Here is a 17,597-nt window from a genome sequence, read left to right as displayed (position 1 = left end):
CAACAAGGGCACGACGATCGCATACATCGAGGAAATTCTGGAAAACAGCAATGCGTTTGTCCTCTCGGATTCCGCCGCATCTACCCCGACGACCATGGTTGTCGAACCAGACTACGACATTAATCCAAGTCTCCCCGTGATTAAGCAACAGCAGCTCAGAAGTCTGCTCCGGCGATACAAAGGCTGCTTTTCGACGTCATCGAGGATTCGACAAACACCAGTCGCCAAGCATCGCATAATAACCTAGGAGTACGCTCGACCACTTCGCCAGAGCCCTTACCGAGTTTCGCCGCGAGAACGTGAAGCTATAAGAGAACAAGTCGACGAAATGCTGCGCGATGACATCATCCAGCCGTCGAAAAGCCCGTGGGCATCTCCTGTTGTGCTGGTGAAGAAAAAGGACGGAACCCTTCGTTTCTGCGTCGATTATCGTCGTCTGAGCAAGATCACGAAGAAGGACGTATACCCTCTCCCACGGATAGACGACGCATTGGATCCGCTCTGCAACGCTAAATACTTCTCCTCGATGGACCTCAAGTCGGGCTTTTGGCAAATAGAAGTCGACGAAAGAGATCGTGAAAAGACCGCCTTCATCACCCCAGACGGCCTCTACGAGTTCAAGGTTATGCCATTTGGACTGTGCTCGGCGCCTGCAACGTTCCAGCGCGTGATGGACACGGTTTTAGCAGGATTGAAGTGGCAGACCTGTCTCGTTTACTTGGATGACGTCGTTGTATTCGCCGAAAGTTTTGACGATCACCTTAGGCGGCTTGCCACAGTACTAGAGGCCATCAAGTCATCAGGCCTCACTCTGAAGCCAGAAAAGTGCCGCTTCGCTTACGATGAGCTTCTATTCCTAGGCCACGTCATCAGCAAATCCGGAGTACGCCCCGACCCGCAGAAAACAGCTGCCATCGCAAAGTTCCCGCAGCCCACCGACAAGAAGGCAGTGCGTAGATTTCTTGGCATGTGTGCCTACTACAGGCGATTTGTCAAGGACTTTTCGCGCATCGCTGAGCCGCTGACACAGCTAACTAAATGTGACGTCGAGTTCAAGTGGGAAACGCCGCAGGCCGACGCATTTCAAGAACTAAAACGACGTATGCAGTCGCCGCCCGTACTTGCGCACTTCGACGAGCACGCCGATACCAAAATACACACTGACGCCAGTAGCCTAGGCCTCGGTGCCGTCCTAGTCCAGAGAAAAGATGGACATGAACACGTGATAGCTTACGCTAGCCGATCATTGTCAAAAGCAGAAGGCAATTATTCTACAACCGAAAAGGAATGCCTCGCCATCGTTTGGACCACAGCGAAATTTCGCCCTTATTTATATGGCAGGCCATTCAAGGTGGTCAGCGATCATTACGCGTTGTGTTGGCTAGCTAACCTAAAAGACCCTTCAGGACGGCTGGCACGGTGGAGCCTCAGGCTACAAGAATACGACATCACTGTAACCTAAAAGTCCGGACGAAAACACTCAGATGCCGATTGCCTATCCCGCGCCCCCATTGACCCGCCGCCGCAAGATGACGAGGATGACGACGCCTTCCTTGGAATAATAAGCGCGGAAGACTTCGCCGAACAACAACGAGGAGACTCGGAGCTAAAAGCCGTAATCGAGTATTTGGAAGGGCACACCGACGTTGTCCCAAGGGCATTTAAGCGTGGATTATCTTCGTTCACGCTTCAAAACAACCTACTCGTGAAGAAGAACTTCTCACCAGTCCGCGCCAACTACCTTCTTGTTGTTCTGTCGGCGCTACGTCCAGAAGTACTGCACGCTCTACATGACGATCCGACCGCTGGGCACCTCGGTTTCTCCCGGACGCTATCGAGGATACAAGAAAGGTATTACTGGCCGCGCCTAACCGCCGATGTCGCCCGTTACGTCAAGACATGCCGCGACTGTCAGCGACGCAAGGCACCACCGACAAGACCAGCGGGATTACTACAGCCGATCCAGCCTCCTTACCGACCTTTTCAGCAGATCGGGATAGACTTGTTGGGTCGGTTTCCGACATCAGCTTCCGGAAATAGGTGGATTGTCGTGGGGATGGACTATCTCACCCGCTTCGCTGAAACTAAAGCTCTACCGAAAGGCAGCGCAGCCGAAGTGGCTAATTTTTTCGTCGAGAACATCCTGTTGCGACATGGTGCTCCAGAAGTCCTCATCACCGACAGAGGAACGGCCTTTACAGCGGAGCTCACTCAAGCCATGCTGAACTACAGTCTGACAAGGCACAGGAGGACAACGGCCTACCACCCGCAGACGAATGGTCTTACGGAGCGGCTGAATAAGACCCTCGCCGACATGCTAGCGATGTACGTCGACGTCGAACACAAGACGTGGGATGCCTCCTGCCATACGTAACACTCGGTTACTACACGGCGGTGAAAGAAACAACACAGATCACGCCGTTCAAGTTGGTTTACGGCAGGAACCCGACGACGACGCTCGACGCCATGCTGCCCCACGTCACTGACGAAGAGAATGTTGACGTCGCTAGCTATCTCCAGCGCGCCGAAGAAGCCCGACAGCTCGCCCGCCTGCGGATCAAGAGCCAGCAGCGTACCGACAGCCGACACTACAACCTCCGACGACGCTTCGTCGAGTACCAGCCCGGCAACCGTGTTTGGGTATGGACCCCGATACGCCGACGAGGACTGAGTGAGAAACTACTGCGACGCTATTTCGGACCCTACAAGGTCATCCGACGTATTGGCGCACTGGACTATGAGGTCGTGCCAGATGGCATTTCGCATTCACAGCGGCGCTGCGCACGACCTGAAGTAGTCCACGTGGTGCGTCTTAAACCGTTTTACGGACGCTAACGAACTTCCCTTATTTTGTTATTTTCTTTGCTACGAGTGCTTATTTATTACTTTCGTTTGTTTGCAGCATCGGGTCGATGCTTTTTAAGAGGGGGGTAATGACACGTGTACTTATCTTTATCTTTATAACAAATGTTATCGTGCAGCGCAGGACGCGCCTGCATGTAAAAGAAGTTTCTGGAATGTTATCGATGGTTCCGTCCACTGTCTTTCACCGCAACTTGTGTAATCTGATTGCATGTATGCGCAACGCGAATAGTGTAGAACTTTGTGGAAGACACGTGGGTCCCATCGGTTAATCTGGAACATTCGACGACTGCTCTATAAAAGCCGACGCGCTTGACCCGCTGATCAGATTTTCGACGATCGCCGAGCGTGTTCGCCGCTATCTTTGTGCTATAAGTGTAGCCTTTTTTGTGGGCACAGCTTCGCCCATTAAAGTTAGTTTTGTTGTTCACAGTACTGCTACTGTGTTATTCAACGTCACGACCACGTGACAATATATCAAAAGAAATCGCTTTCAAAGCTTAAAAACCTGCTCACTATCACTGACTCAAGTGACGTGATCACTAGTGACTCTCGTAACGTCACCACGCTTCTCACGCATGCACTATCCTAAACTGCCGGTATGCATGTAAACCGACGTGGCTTATAAAGGGTAATAACCGGCTTACTATCACCCAGCAAATGAGGTGATCACTAGTGACTCACATTACGTCATCACGTTTCCATCACAGTAGAGTGCATGGTTGGGTGAAAAACCTTGGTAACGTCACGTGAGTCACTCGTAATCACTTCATTCTACTTTGTGATAGTGAGCAGGTTGTTTCTCTTTGAGAGCCATTTCGTTTGATATGCATGTCGGCAGGTTATGAGAGTACATGTTTGTTTTAGAACCCTGATGACGTCACGTGAGTCGCTCGTCATTACCTCATTCGACTTTGTGATAATGAACAGGTTGTTGCTATTCAAAAGCCACTTCATTTGATATGCATTTCGACAGGCTAGGAGAGTGCATGGTTGGATGAGAAACTAAGTCGGATGTGATAGTTGTGAAAATTTCACCTTCTAGAGCTGCTGAATCCGAGAAATTAATTTACAAGTTGACCACTTCATTTATGTGATGTTGTTACGATGCTTACATATGTTCAGCAAATGTCCCACTCCGGAATCAGTTGTTTATTTCATGATGGTGTATAGTCCGTCAATTTACTTCGCTCTAATGCCTCAATAGGAGCTTTCTGTAAAATAGTCATACTATTCAATATTTTATTGGGAATCTAAAGCAAAAAGCATCAACTCGGACTATGTCGATACATTACACCTCCATAAGGCTCTATAGTCTACATTCCTTTGTCATTTTTCTTTCGGGTATATGAAGCCTGTGATGCGTAGAAAATTGCCGCCGAAAGTGCCACTGTTGCCCCTTAATTTGAACTACCCGCGCCAAGATGAACGAGTTGACGTAATTAACCCCCCACGAAACATTCCTCATTTTCCGCACTCAATTAATGGGCCAGTGTCGACGTCGCACGAGAGTTACCATAGTTAAACAACAGGTGGCGCCACATCCGGATTTTTCTTGTTCAGTTTGGTCGTTTTCTCCCTCAGAAGAGCTCTGTTCAAGGCCACGAATGGGAATTCGTCATAACAGAAGCCTATATTATTTTGATCTAGTTCGTCCTAATATATTCTGTTAGCGTCCCTTTAATTACAAAGGTACTAACTTAATTATTCAGTTTTCAGAATATTTACAATACTCAACAATTCTGTAAAAAAAGTATTCATGACCAATAATTAATATCCGCCCACAGATAAAGGTAGACCTGATTTTCTTTTGCACTCTCACAAGAAACACCTTCAAATTAGGCGCAGTGGATGCCGGGGAAAACGATGCCGCCTTTCACGCGTAATTCAGTTGGGAACTCCCGAGGTTGCGCGACCAATTAAAGCACACTTTTTTCTTTCTGGATTGCGTCGATCGCACTGAGGGTGGACGCTGATTGCCTACGCTACGAGAGCTATCGCCGTAGACGCAGAAACACAATGCGCGCCTACCTCTTGAGCCGTGATGCGTTGTTCGTAGGCGTCGGTTTCGCAGTCGCTGTAGAACTGCGGCTGTCCCTGGCTGCCGCTTTTAAGCTTGTACCGACGCGCTTGCATGGTGACGGACAGGAACATACTGGTGCGGACGTTGTGTTTCCAGAGGCAGGCCACAGCCTTCATGGCGTCGCGCTGTGCAACGAAAACAGCGCGCGTGTTGATCAAAAAAGTTATAAAGACTACAGAGAACCGACTCAAAACTTATTTCCGCCACGGAGTAAAGACAGTTCACCTTTCTTTTTTTAAAAAAAAAGAGAGGGAATATCTTAGCAGCCCTTATAAATGAACGAATGAAGTTTTCTTTTTTTTAAGGAGGGGAAGTTATTCGTGGTTTTCTAACGTGGAAAAACGAAAATTTCTTTAAGGTATTCGCAGCACTAACGTACCCTCGAGCAGATGACAACTTATTTTTTCTCCCTTTTTGTAATTTCGTTCTCCTGCCCTTAGCGCAGACGAAGAAGGATGTTTTCGTGAAATTTATTTAAACATTTCGATAAACTTGATATTTAGGAACGTATTGGGTTAAGCGATCAAGTGGCAGTTTGTGTTACAGTTCTTTACCAGTAAGCACGTCGCCTCCGTGATGAGACTGCGATGTTGGTATGCCACAAACAACGCAAGAGCGAAAGGCTGCTAACGATATCCCACCCCATATTTCGCGCGCTATCTGTCTTCTACGCTACGAGTTTTGGGAGCGTGGTATCGGTACTGTAGTCGGGCGTTTGTCAATGGGAGAGGAAACCCTGGATTCTAAACCGTGCGAGCTCTCAACCATAACCTGTGGCTAGCTTTTCCCGTATGAAAAAAGGGAGTGCCGAGCTATATACCAAGATGTACAAATAAATCGCTGACGTCAATAACATCACAGCGGTCGTTGTTTGGGCGGAAAACCGAAACGTATCTCTAGGCGTTTTTCCTTTCATTTTCAACTTCATTAAATCAATTAAATGTTAATGAAGTTCTGAAAGAATACGTTCTTAAGCCGCATAACCATATATAAATATGTGAAAAGAAAATATTTTACCGGTGTTTCTAGAAAGATTGTGTGCTTTCGTAAGCTCTCGCTTTGAAACAGATGCTCAGAATTTAACACTGTATACAGATAAGGCTATGGCTTAGACATCGCCGTTTACAGATGCTGGAACGCGAGAAATGGAAGCATCAGCGGTCGTAGCGATATCTTGTGGCACTGCCTCACGTATTTTTCTCTGAATGTGCAGTTATCTTGGCCAGCTTCCTATCAACCTTCGCACCGCACGTGGAAATCAAGCACTCGGATCCGTGGACGACAGCTTCCTGCAAGCCCAACAGGTCTTGTCGGCTTCGTTGAACACCGCTCATAAGAAGCACGACCATCACCGAGGCTTCACTGGTGGCAGCGACGGCGCAGCAAGCACTGCCTCACGTATTTTTCTCTGAATGTGCAGTTATCTTGGCCAGCTTCCTATCAACCTTCGCACCGCACGTGGAAATCAAGCACTCGGATCCGTGGACGACAGCTTCCTGCAAGCCCAACAGGGCTTGTCGGCTTCGTTGAACACCGCTCATAAGAAGCACGACCATCACCGAGGCTTCACTGGTGGCAGCGACGGCGCAGCAAGCACTGCCTCACGTATTTTTCTCTGAATGTGCAGTTATCTTGGCCAGCTTCCTATCAACCTTCGCACCGCACGTGGAAATCAAGCACTCGGATCCGTGGACGACAGCTTCCTGCAAGCCCAACAGGGCTTGTCGGCTTCGTTGAACACCGCTCATAAGAAGCAGCACCGTCACCGAGGTTTCACTGGTGGCAGCGACGGCGCAGCAAGCACTGCCTCACGTATTTTTCTCTGAATGTGCAGTTATCTTGGCCAGCTTCCTATCAACCTTCGCACCGCACGTGGAAATCAAGCACTCGGATCCGTGGACGACAGCTTCCTGCAAGCCCAACAGGGCTTGTCGGCTTCGTTGAACACCGCTCATAAGAAGCAGCACCGTCACCGAGGTTTCACTGGTGGCAGCGACGGCGCAGCAAGCACTGCCTCACGTATTTTTCTCTGAATGTGCAGTTATCTTGGCCAGCTTCCTATCAACCTTCGCACCGCACGTGGAAATCAAGCACTCGGATCCGTGGACGACAGCTTCCTGCAAGCCCAACAGGGCTTGTCGGCTTCGTTGAACACCGCTCATAAGAAGCAGCACCGTCACCGAGGTTTCACTGGTGGCAGCGACGGCGCAGCAAGCACTGCCTCACGTATTTTTCTCTGAATGTGCAGTTATCTTGGCCAGCTTCCTATCAACCTTCGCACCGCACGTGGAAATCAAGCACTCGGATCCGTGGACGACAGCTTCCTGCAAGCCCAACAGGGCTTGTCGGCTTCGTTGAACACCGCTCATAAGAAGCACGACCATCACCGAGGCTTCACTGGTGGCAGCGACGGCGCAGCAAGCACTGCCTCACGTATTTTTCTCTGAATGTGCAGTTATCTTGGCCAGCTTCCTATCAACCTTCGCACCGCACGTGGAAATCAAGCACTCGGATCCGTGGACGACAGCTTCCTGCAAGCCCAACAGGGCTTGTCGGCTTCGTTGAACACCGCTCATAAGAAGCAGCACCGTCACCGAGGTTTCACTGGTGGCAGCGACGGCGCAGCAAGCACTGCCTCACGTATTTTTCTCTGAATGTGCAGTTATCTTGGCCAGCTTCCTATCAACCTTCGCACCGCACGTGGAAATCAAGCACTCGGATCCGTGGACGACAGCTTCCTGCAAGCCCAACAGGGCTTGTCGGCTTCGTTGAACACCGCTCATAAGAAGCACGACCATCACCGAGGCTTCACTGGTGGCAGCGACGGCGCAGCAAGCACTGCCTCACGTATTTTTCTCTGAATGTGCAGTTATCTTGGCCAGCTTCCTATCAACCTTCGCACCGCACGTGGAAATCAAGCACTCGGATCCGTGGACGACAGCTTCCTGCAAGCCCAACAGGGCTTGTCGGCTTCGTTGAACACCGCTCATAAGAAGCAGCACCGTCACCGAGGTTTCACTGGTGGCAGCGACGGCGCAGCAAGCACTGCCTCACGTATTTTTCTCTGAATGTGCAGTTATCTTGGCCAGCTTCCTATCAACCTTCGCACCGCACGTGGAAATCAAGCACTCGGATCCGTGGACGACAGCTTCCTGCAAGCCCAACAGGGCTTGTCGGCTTCGTTGAACACCGCTCATAAGAAGCAGCACCGTCACCGAGGTTTCACTGGTGGCAGCGACGGCGCAGCAAGCACTGCCTCACGTATTTTTCTCTGAATGTGCAGTTATCTTGGCCAGCTTCCTATCAACCTTCGCACCGCACGTGGAAATCAAGCACTCGGATCCGTGGACGACAGCTTCCTGCAAGCCCAACAGGTCTTGTCGGCTTCGTTGAACACCGCTCATAAGAAGCACGACCATCACCGAGGCTTCACTGGTGGCAGCGACGGCGCAGCAAGCACTGCCTCACGTATTTTTCTCTGAATGTGCAGTTATCTTGGCCAGCTTCCTATCAACCTTCGCACCGCACGTGGAAATCAAGCACTCGGATCCGTGGACGACAGCTTCCTGCAAGCCCAACAGGGCTTGTCGGCTTCGTTGAACACCGCTCATAAGAAGCACGACCATCACCGAGGCTTCACTGGTGGCAGCGACGGCGCAGCAAGCACTGCCTCACGTATTTTTCTCTGAATGTGCAGTTATCTTGGCCAGCTTCCTATCAACCTTCGCACCGCACGTGGAAATCAAGCACTCGGATCCGTGGACGACAGCTTCCTGCAAGCCCAACAGGGCTTGTCGGCTTCGTTGAACACCGCTCATAAGAAGCAGCACCGTCACCGAGGTTTCACTGGTGGCAGCGACGGCGCAGCAAGCACTGCCTCACGTATTTTTCTCTGAATGTGCAGTTATCTTGGCCAGCTTCCTATCAACCTTCGCACCGCACGTGGAAATCAAGCACTCGGATCCGTGGACGACAGCTTCCTGCAAGCCCAACAGGGCTTGTCGGCTTCGTTGAACACCGCTCATAAGAAGCACGACCATCACCGAGGCTTCACTGGTGGCAGCGACGGCGCAGCAAGCACTGCCTCACGTATTTTTCTCTGAATGTGCAGTTATCTTGGCCAGCTTCCTATCAACCTTCGCACCGCACGTGGAAATCAAGCACTCGGATCCGTGGACGACAGCTTCCTGCAAGCCCAACAGGTCTTGTCGGCTTCGTTGAACACCGCTCATAAGAAGCAGCACCGTCACCGAGGTTTCACTGGTGGCAGCGACGGCGCAGCAAGCACTGCCTCACGTATTTTTCTCTGAATGTGCAGTTATCTTGGCCAGCTTCCTATCAACCTTCGCACCGCACGTGGAAATCAAGCACTCGGATCCGTGGACGACAGCTTCCTGCAAGCCCAACAGGGCTTGTCGGCTTCGTTGAACACCGCTCATAAGAAGCAGCACCGTCACCGAGGTTTCACTGGTGGCAGCGACGGCGCAGCAAGCACTGCCTCACGTATTTTTCTCTGAATGTGCAGTTATCTTGGCCAGCTTCCTATCAACCTTCGCACCGCACGTGGAAATCAAGCACTCGGATCCGTGGACGACAGCTTCCTGCAAGCCCAACAGGGCTTGTCGGCTTCGTTGAACACCGCTCATAAGAAGCAGCACCGTCACCGAGGCTTCACTGGTGGCAGCGACGGCGCAGCAAGCACTGCCTCACGTATTTTTCTCTGAATGTGCAGTTATCTTGGCCAGCTTCCTATCAACCTTCGCACCGCACGTGGAAATCAAGCACTCGGATCCGTGGACGACAGCTTCCTGCAAGCCCAACAGGGCTTGTCGGCTTCGTTGAACACCGCTCATAAGAAGCAGCACCGTCACCGAGGTTTCACTGGTGGCAGCGACGGCGCAGCAAGCACTGCCTCACGTATTTTTCTCTGAATGTGCAGTTATCTTGGCCAGCTTCCTATCAACCTTCGCACCGCACGTGGAAATCAAGCACTCGGATCCGTGGACGACAGCTTCCTGCAAGCCCAACAGGGCTTGTCGGCTTCGTTGAACACCGCTCATAAGAAGCAGCACCGTCACCGAGGTTTCACTGGTGGCAGCGACGGCGCAGCAAGCACTGCCTCACGTATTTTTCTCTGAATGTGCAGTTATCTTGGCCAGCTTCCTATCAACCTTCGCACCGCACGTGGAAATCAAGCACTCGGATCCGTGGACGACAGCTTCCTGCAAGCCCAACAGGGCTTGTCGGCTTCGTTGAACACCGCTCATAAGAAGCAGCACCGTCACCGAGGTTTCACTGGTGGCAGCGACGGCGCAGCAAGCACTGCCTCACGTATTTTTCTCTGAATGTGCAGTTATCTTGGCCAGCTTCCTATCAACCTTCGCACCGCACGTGGAAATCAAGCACTCGGATCCGTGGACGACAGCTTCCTGCAAGCCCAACAGGGCTTGTCGGCTTCGTTGAACACCGCTCATAAGAAGCACGACCATCACCGAGGCTTCACTGGTGGCAGCGACGGCGCAGCAAGCACTGCCTCACGTATTTTTCTCTGAATGTGCAGTTATCTTGGCCAGCTTCCTATCAACCTTCGCACCGCACGTGGAAATCAAGCACTCGGATCCGTGGACGACAGCTTCCTGCAAGCCCAACAGGTCTTGTCGGCTTCGTTGAACACCGCTCATAAGAAGCAGCACCGTCACCGAGGTTTCACTGGTGGCAGCGACGGCGCAGCAAGCACTGCCTCACGTATTTTTCTCTGAATGTGCAGTTATCTTGGCCAGCTTCCTATCAACCTTCGCACCGCACGTGGAAATCAAGCACTCGGATCCGTGGACGACAGCTTCCTGCAAGCCCAACAGGGCTTGTCGGCTTCGTTGAACACCGCTCATAAGAAGCAGCACCGTCACCGAGGTTTCACTGGTGGCAGCGACGGCGCAGCAAGCACTGCCTCACGTATTTTTCTCTGAATGTGCAGTTATCTTGGCCAGCTTCCTATCAACCTTCGCACCGCACGTGGAAATCAAGCACTCGGATCCGTGGACGACAGCTTCCTGCAAGCCCAACAGGGCTTGTCGGCTTCGTTGAACACCGCTCATAAGAAGCAGCACCGTCACCGAGGCTTCACTGGTGGCAGCGACGGCGCAGCAAGCACTGCCTCACGTATTTTTCTCTGAATGTGCAGTTATCTTGGCCAGCTTCCTATCAACCTTCGCACCGCACGTGGAAATCAAGCACTCGGATCCGTGGACGACAGCTTCCTGCAAGCCCAACAGGGCTTGTCGGCTTCGTTGAACACCGCTCATAAGAAGCAGCACCGTCACCGAGGTTTCACTGGTGGCAGCGACGGCGCAGCAAGCACTGCCTCACGTATTTTTCTCTGAATGTGCAGTTATCTTGGCCAGCTTCCTATCAACCTTCGCACCGCACGTGGAAATCAAGCACTCGGATCCGTGGACGACAGCTTCCTGCAAGCCCAACAGGGCTTGTCGGCTTCGTTGAACACCGCTCATAAGAAGCACGACCATCACCGAGGCTTCACTGGTGGCAGCGACGGCGCAGCAAGCACTGCCTCACGTATTTTTCTCTGAATGTGCAGTTATCTTGGCCAGCTTCCTATCAACCTTCGCACCGCACGTGGAAATCAAGCACTCGGATCCGTGGACGACAGCTTCCTGCAAGCCCAACAGGGCTTGTCGGCTTCGTTGAACACCGCTCATAAGAAGCACGACCGTCACCGAGGTTTCACTGGTGGCAGCGACGGCGCAGCAAGCACTGCCTCACGTATTTTTCTCTGAATGTGCAGTTATCTTGGCCAGCTTCCTATCAACCTTCGCACCGCACGTGGAAATCAAGCACTCGGATCCGTGGACGACAGCTTCCTGCAAGCCCAACAGGGCTTGTCGGCTTCGTTGAACACCGCTCATAAGAAGCACGACCATCACCGAGGCTTCACTGGTGGCAGCGACGGCGCAGCAAGCACTGCCTCACGTATTTTTCTCTGAATGTGCAGTTATCTTGGCCAGCTTCCTATCAACCTTCGCACCGCACGTGGAAATCAAGCACTCGGATCCGTGGACGACAGCTTCCTGCAAGCCCAACAGGGCTTGTCGGCTTCGTTGAACACCGCTCATAAGAAGCAGCACCGTCACCGAGGTTTCACTGGTGGCAGCGACGGCGCAGCAAGCACTGCCTCACGTATTTTTCTCTGAATGTGCAGTTATCTTGGCCAGCTTCCTATCAACCTTCGCACCGCACGTGGAAATCAAGCACTCGGATCCGTGGACGACAGCTTCCTGCAAGCCCAACAGGGCTTGTCGGCTTCGTTGAACACCGCTCATAAGAAGCACGACCATCACCGAGGCTTCACTGGTGGCAGCGACGGCGCAGCAAGCACTGCCTCACGTATTTTTCTCTGAATGTGCAGTTATCTTGGCCAGCTTCCTATCAACCTTCGCACCGCACGTGGAAATCAAGCACTCGGATCCGTGGACGACAGCTTCCTGCAAGCCCAACAGGGCTTGTCGGCTTCGTTGAACACCGCTCATAAGAAGCAGCACCGTCACCGAGGTTTCACTGGTGGCAGCGACGGCGCAGCAAGCACTGCCTCACGTATTTTTCTCTGAATGTGCAGGTTAGTTGCGTTAAATCTTGCCTAATTTTTGTGTGTGACCTGTTCGCTGTCACTGCTGCCACAGTTACTTTTTTTCCTTTTGTGCTCTTATGTGTGAAGCTGTTTGGTTCGTGCTTTGTTGCGAAAACAAAATGCCGACAAATTCAGAGCTTGCCAAGAGGATTGAAGCAATTCAGACTAAACTGGAAACTGAATGCACCCAATTCGCTGACGACATTCTCGGTAAATTTCTGTTAACGTTCCAGTCCACTGGGCTTGATGCTGTTGAACTCGAAAAGCAGGTTGAAAGCCTGGAAGCAAGTATCGGTGTCAAATAACATCGTTGAAAAAATGCGCGACGAAAAACTCAAGCTTAGAGCTGACAACAACAAGCTCATCTCAGCGAACAAAGCACTGTCTGAAAGGGTGGCTGAGATGGAACAATACTCTAGAAGAACAATGTTGAGGTAAGGGGCGTCCCCTGCACCCAAGGGGAGGACTGCATCGCAGTCATGCAAACCATTGGCTCTAAAATTGGGTTCCCGGCAATGGCTGCTGACATCGATGTCGCTCATCGGGTCCCTACAAAAGTACAAGACAAGAAAAACATCGTGGCTAGATTCTGTTCCCGCAAAAGGATGAATTTGCCAGCAAGGCACATAAGGCTAAGCTTCACCTAAGTGTCATCGGGGTGAAAGCTTCTGTTGACAGTGCGGTCTACGTCAATGAGCACTTGACAGCACGAAATAAAGCGCTCTTTTCAAAGGCGCTTGCTTTGAAGAAACAATACAAATGGCAATTTCTCTGGATCAGCAACTGCCAAATCAAGATTGGAAAAGCCGAGAAAACCAGAGTGTACCGCATTGCTGATGATTCAGGCCTAATGGTCATTAACTAATCGGCTTAAAGTTTGTGCCTTCCTTAACCTCTTATCTTCCATCATGTCGTCATATTACACAACGAGCGAGTTAAATTACTTCCTTCAAAATAGTAATCACTTTCTTATTCATTTTAATGAATAAGAAAAGTTTACACCATTCGCGGCAGACGATGAAATCACATAACATAAGGTTCGGTGACAACATACAGCGAATAGAAGCATCGATAACTTTCCAGAAACTTCGAATACATGCAGGCGCGTCCTGCGCTGTGCGATAACACTTGTTAAGCGGCGAAACGTGGTCGCCCGATAAAGATAAGTACACGTGTCAATATTCTTTGTCATACATGTGTCAATACATAACTATATTTAATATTCTTTCACCTGACCAATTTGGATTTAGATCCGGTTACTCTACTGACCTAGCACTTGCATCTCTTACTGATCAAATAAAGAAAGCCATTGACAATGGTAAATTCGCAGCATCCTTGTTTGTAGACTTTTCAAAGGCATTTGACAACATTGACCATGAAATTCTTTATCCTAAACTAGATTCAATTGGTATCACAGGTCCTCCTTTACTACTATTGCGCAGCTACTTACGAGACAGATACCAGGTTGTTAGTGTGTCCGACGCTCATTCTAAACCTAAAATGATTAAGTTAGGTGTACCACAAGGATCCATATTGGGCCCGTTACTCTCTTTACTTTATAATAATGATCTAGCTAACTGCCTCACATCTTCTAAATGTATACTATATGCCGATGATACAACTACTAATTCTGGAGAATGTCTGTCAACGGTAATAACCAAGCTTAATAGTGATCTTTATAACTTGTTAGAATGGTGCAAAATGAATAGACTTACCATTAATCCTACTAAAGGTAAACTTATTTTATTCTCATCCCTGAATAAATCATCACTATGCATTCCGCCCATTTCCATTGGTGACCATTTATTACAAGCAAGTGAAGAATGCACGTACTTAGGTGTTATTATTGACTGTAACCTAAAATTTCATCGCCATATAACGCATATTAAAAAGAAGTTATCACATGGAATACGCATTCTCTTCAGGGCGCGTCCATTTTTTTCACGACCTGTGTTGCTCTCACTCTATTTCGCGTTTGTACACTCCCACATTAACTACTGCATAACCTCCTGGGGTAACACGTACACTACTCACCTAAGACCGATACAAACCATCCAAAACCAGGCAATCAGAATAATCAGGTCGAATCCACATACCGCCAGTGCTAAACAGTTACTACAAGCAAATAAAATTCTAGACGTTGAAGCTCTTGTCAAATACAGCCTTGCCACTCTTCTTTTCAAAATAATAAATGACAAAATATCATTATCGCTAATTCCTATATCATCTCTAACAAACACTAACTCAACTCGTTTTGCGCTGCATAATAACTTCATTCTGCCCAAAGTGCGCACTAATTACGGGAAACAGACAATTGACTTTTATTTATTTATTTATTTATTTATTTATTTATTTATTTATTTATTTATCTATCTATTTATAAATACTGCGATCTTAAACACGATCTTAGCAGCGTGGTACACAAGTAAGTTCACGAAACAATATAAATACAAAAATGGGGAATGGCACTCAAAAATTCTTCAAACAAGCGCTTCACACAAGCGCAAAAAACAGGCGCGAAATACACAGGCGCAAAAACAAGCGCTTCAACGTTACATCAGCTATCTTTCCCAATCGTACAATAAAACAGTGCTATCAGTGACTTTGCAGCCATATCATCATGGAATACATTACCATTTATAATAAAACTCCTGAAACCCCATCGATTTTATCTTGAACTGAAAAATGTTCTGTTATATGAAATGTAAGTGACACTATGCATCGTATAATCGGATCTTGCTTTTAGACCTGCCATTGTTATGTACTCCAACATGTAATTAATTTCTATTTTCTTCAATTTTTTTCTCTTTCTTCCTTTTTACTTTCGTTTTCTCTAGTTTCGCAATATTGCTTGCTGTCGTTATATTGTCTATTAATTACTTCATCTACTTAGATTTGTATGTCATTATTTCTTATTACTGGAATTGTACCAATTGAGCTGTTGTTGCGTACTAAACGAACTTTTATGTTAACCATGAAAAGGAGGTCCCAATTCAGTTTTGACTATGGGACCTCCTTCTGTATACTTCTATCTGTATATTATTTTTATGTAACAATAAATTTGATTGATTGATTGAATGTGAAGCTAACATACGAAAACACCACGTGTCCCGCTGCTTGGTGCGCGGCTTACCATGCTGTGACCATAGCCGATGCCGGGTTTCTGAGCGCGTGGGTCGACAAAGTTCACCGGCGGCATGATGACGCAATCGGATCTGGTGTTATCGCTGTAAGACATGTGCCCCAAGACAACAACACCAGTCGGAGTGAAGATCCTCCTGCGAAGCGGAAGAGAGGAAGGGGGGGAGAGGGGGGCGGGTGTTGCGGATATGTATATGGATAGACAGCCTATATCTGCTATTGTATCCTATCAGTAGACTGGTCGCAAAGCGCAGCGCCTTTTCGCAAAACTTTTTTTCTGTAAATTTGTCAAGCTAATAGGATGTGTATAAGGGAAGTCGCTGACAACAATATATTGGGTGGGCTGTTGCGATTCATAAATTTATTAGTTGGATTCTATCGTGAACTCAGCAGACACATTCGTAAAGAAATAGAAAAAGAGAGAAAGTGGCAGGCCAGATGCTTGTTACGGTAAGTATACTAATAAGCCTTCTAAACAAATTTGCACAGAGATATTCAATAGAATCGTAGAGTACCAGATCTCTGTCGTTTCTATAAAATGTATAAAAAACTTGGAAAGTCTACATGCGTGATACATTTAGTAGAGACAGAGCTCGTTGTCGCAATACATTTCTTAGTTTATGACTCGAAAATTGAGCTTTGGAAGGGACGTTCACTTTTTGTTTAGGACAATGACACAACAAACAAGCACACACACACACAACAAACTTGTACGAGATGCACTTTGAAAACACTGTTGCATTGCTTGACCGCATGCATTAAGCGGTGTCGAATACACATGTAAGCGACCTGGTTTCCGGGCCTTTATCACGGACTAGAGACTTGTAAAAAAATGTCGAACATCATTTGGTCCTGCCTTTTCCTTTTTTCCCGAATTCTTTTGTAAGGTTTTTATGGTCTAAGAAAACCATCCAGTATATGTAAAAACTTCTGCTTCCTTATACTTTACTGGAAATGCATGCAGGTAAACTAGCGTCAACTGCGACGAACGATACGTTCGTCTAAGTTTATAGCACATGAGGCAGAAGAAGCCTCATAACTCACACAATCGCATAGGGACGCGCTGGAGTTGTGCAGCCGGAAAGTGCGCCTCCACTTTCCGGGCATTTTATGTTGAGTTCGATAAGAAGCCAAGTGCAGTGAGTGACAACATTCGAGTGCTCGAAAAATCTTGTCATTACGCTTCCGGCCCGCGTATCCATAGTCGCGTACAAGATGGCAGCCACCCTTACTTGATATAATCCGAAACTGCGGCGCAGACTGGCCCCTGCCTCGGGTAGATTCCCAAAAACGTGCGGGGCCACTGGACAATCTTTGCCACTGCGTATTCTTCCATCTCCTGAGGTGAAACGAAGCAAAAAAAAACGAATGAAAGTTTAGCACATCTGCGCAAAACTCCAGGTAAGCATTCAACGAGCAGATCATCATGTGAGAGCAAGTTCCTGAATACCTTGAAATATTTACCAATGACGAAGAGGCGAGCAGTAAGAAGATGACGACGACGATTGGGGGCTAGCGCGGGCTGTTGCCTCTTGGCCAAGTGCAGCGTAATACGCTGTAAATATACTTGTATATAGCTTTTCATCTGCATCTTCTTACGTAACATATCTGGTGGAGGTGAACGTTCCCTGTACCTCGTCACGGAGCTTCGCAGTGGACGGTACGTCGAGCCTAGCTTCATGGCTCCCAGCGATGAGAACTTGACTCAGCCGCCTCCGACACCTGCTGCCACTTCGACGACCTACATCACTCTCCCTGCTCCTCGTGATCCTGGCGTATTCTCGGGCAAAGATGGAGAAGACGTCGAGGACTGGATCAGCCTGTACGAACACGTCACCCGCAATAACCGGTGGGACCCTACTATCATGC

General features: G+C 48.9%; 2 protein-coding genes across 4 annotated transcripts in view; both read right to left on the bottom strand.

Moving 5' to 3' along the window:
- Positions 1–17,597, bottom strand: part of LOC135912931 (uncharacterized) — a 94,941-nt gene that overhangs the window by 58,256 nt on the left and 19,088 nt on the right. The window lies entirely within an intron of this gene.
- LOC135912934 (uncharacterized) overlaps positions 1–17,597 on the bottom strand; it is a 39,338-nt gene that overhangs the window by 8,334 nt on the left and 13,407 nt on the right. For both annotated transcript variants that reach the window (XM_065445552.2, XM_065445551.2), the window contains exons 5-7: positions 16,961–17,067; positions 15,721–15,865; positions 4,894–5,070 (exon numbers count right to left, since the gene is read on the bottom strand). In XM_065445552.2, coding sequence (XP_065301624.1) covers positions 4,894–5,070; positions 15,721–15,865; positions 16,961–17,067 — 429 coding nt within the window. The remainder of the gene's footprint in view (positions 1–4,893; positions 5,071–15,720; positions 15,866–16,960; positions 17,068–17,597) is intronic.

The sequence above is a fragment of the Dermacentor albipictus genome, chromosome 8 (genome assembly GCF_038994185.2).
Source record: "Dermacentor albipictus isolate Rhodes 1998 colony chromosome 8, USDA_Dalb.pri_finalv2, whole genome shotgun sequence".
NCBI lineage: Eukaryota > Metazoa > Arthropoda > Arachnida > Ixodida > Ixodidae > Dermacentor > Dermacentor albipictus.
The sequence above is the reverse complement of the archived record's forward strand: the minus strand, read 5'-3'. Positions and strand labels throughout refer to the sequence as shown.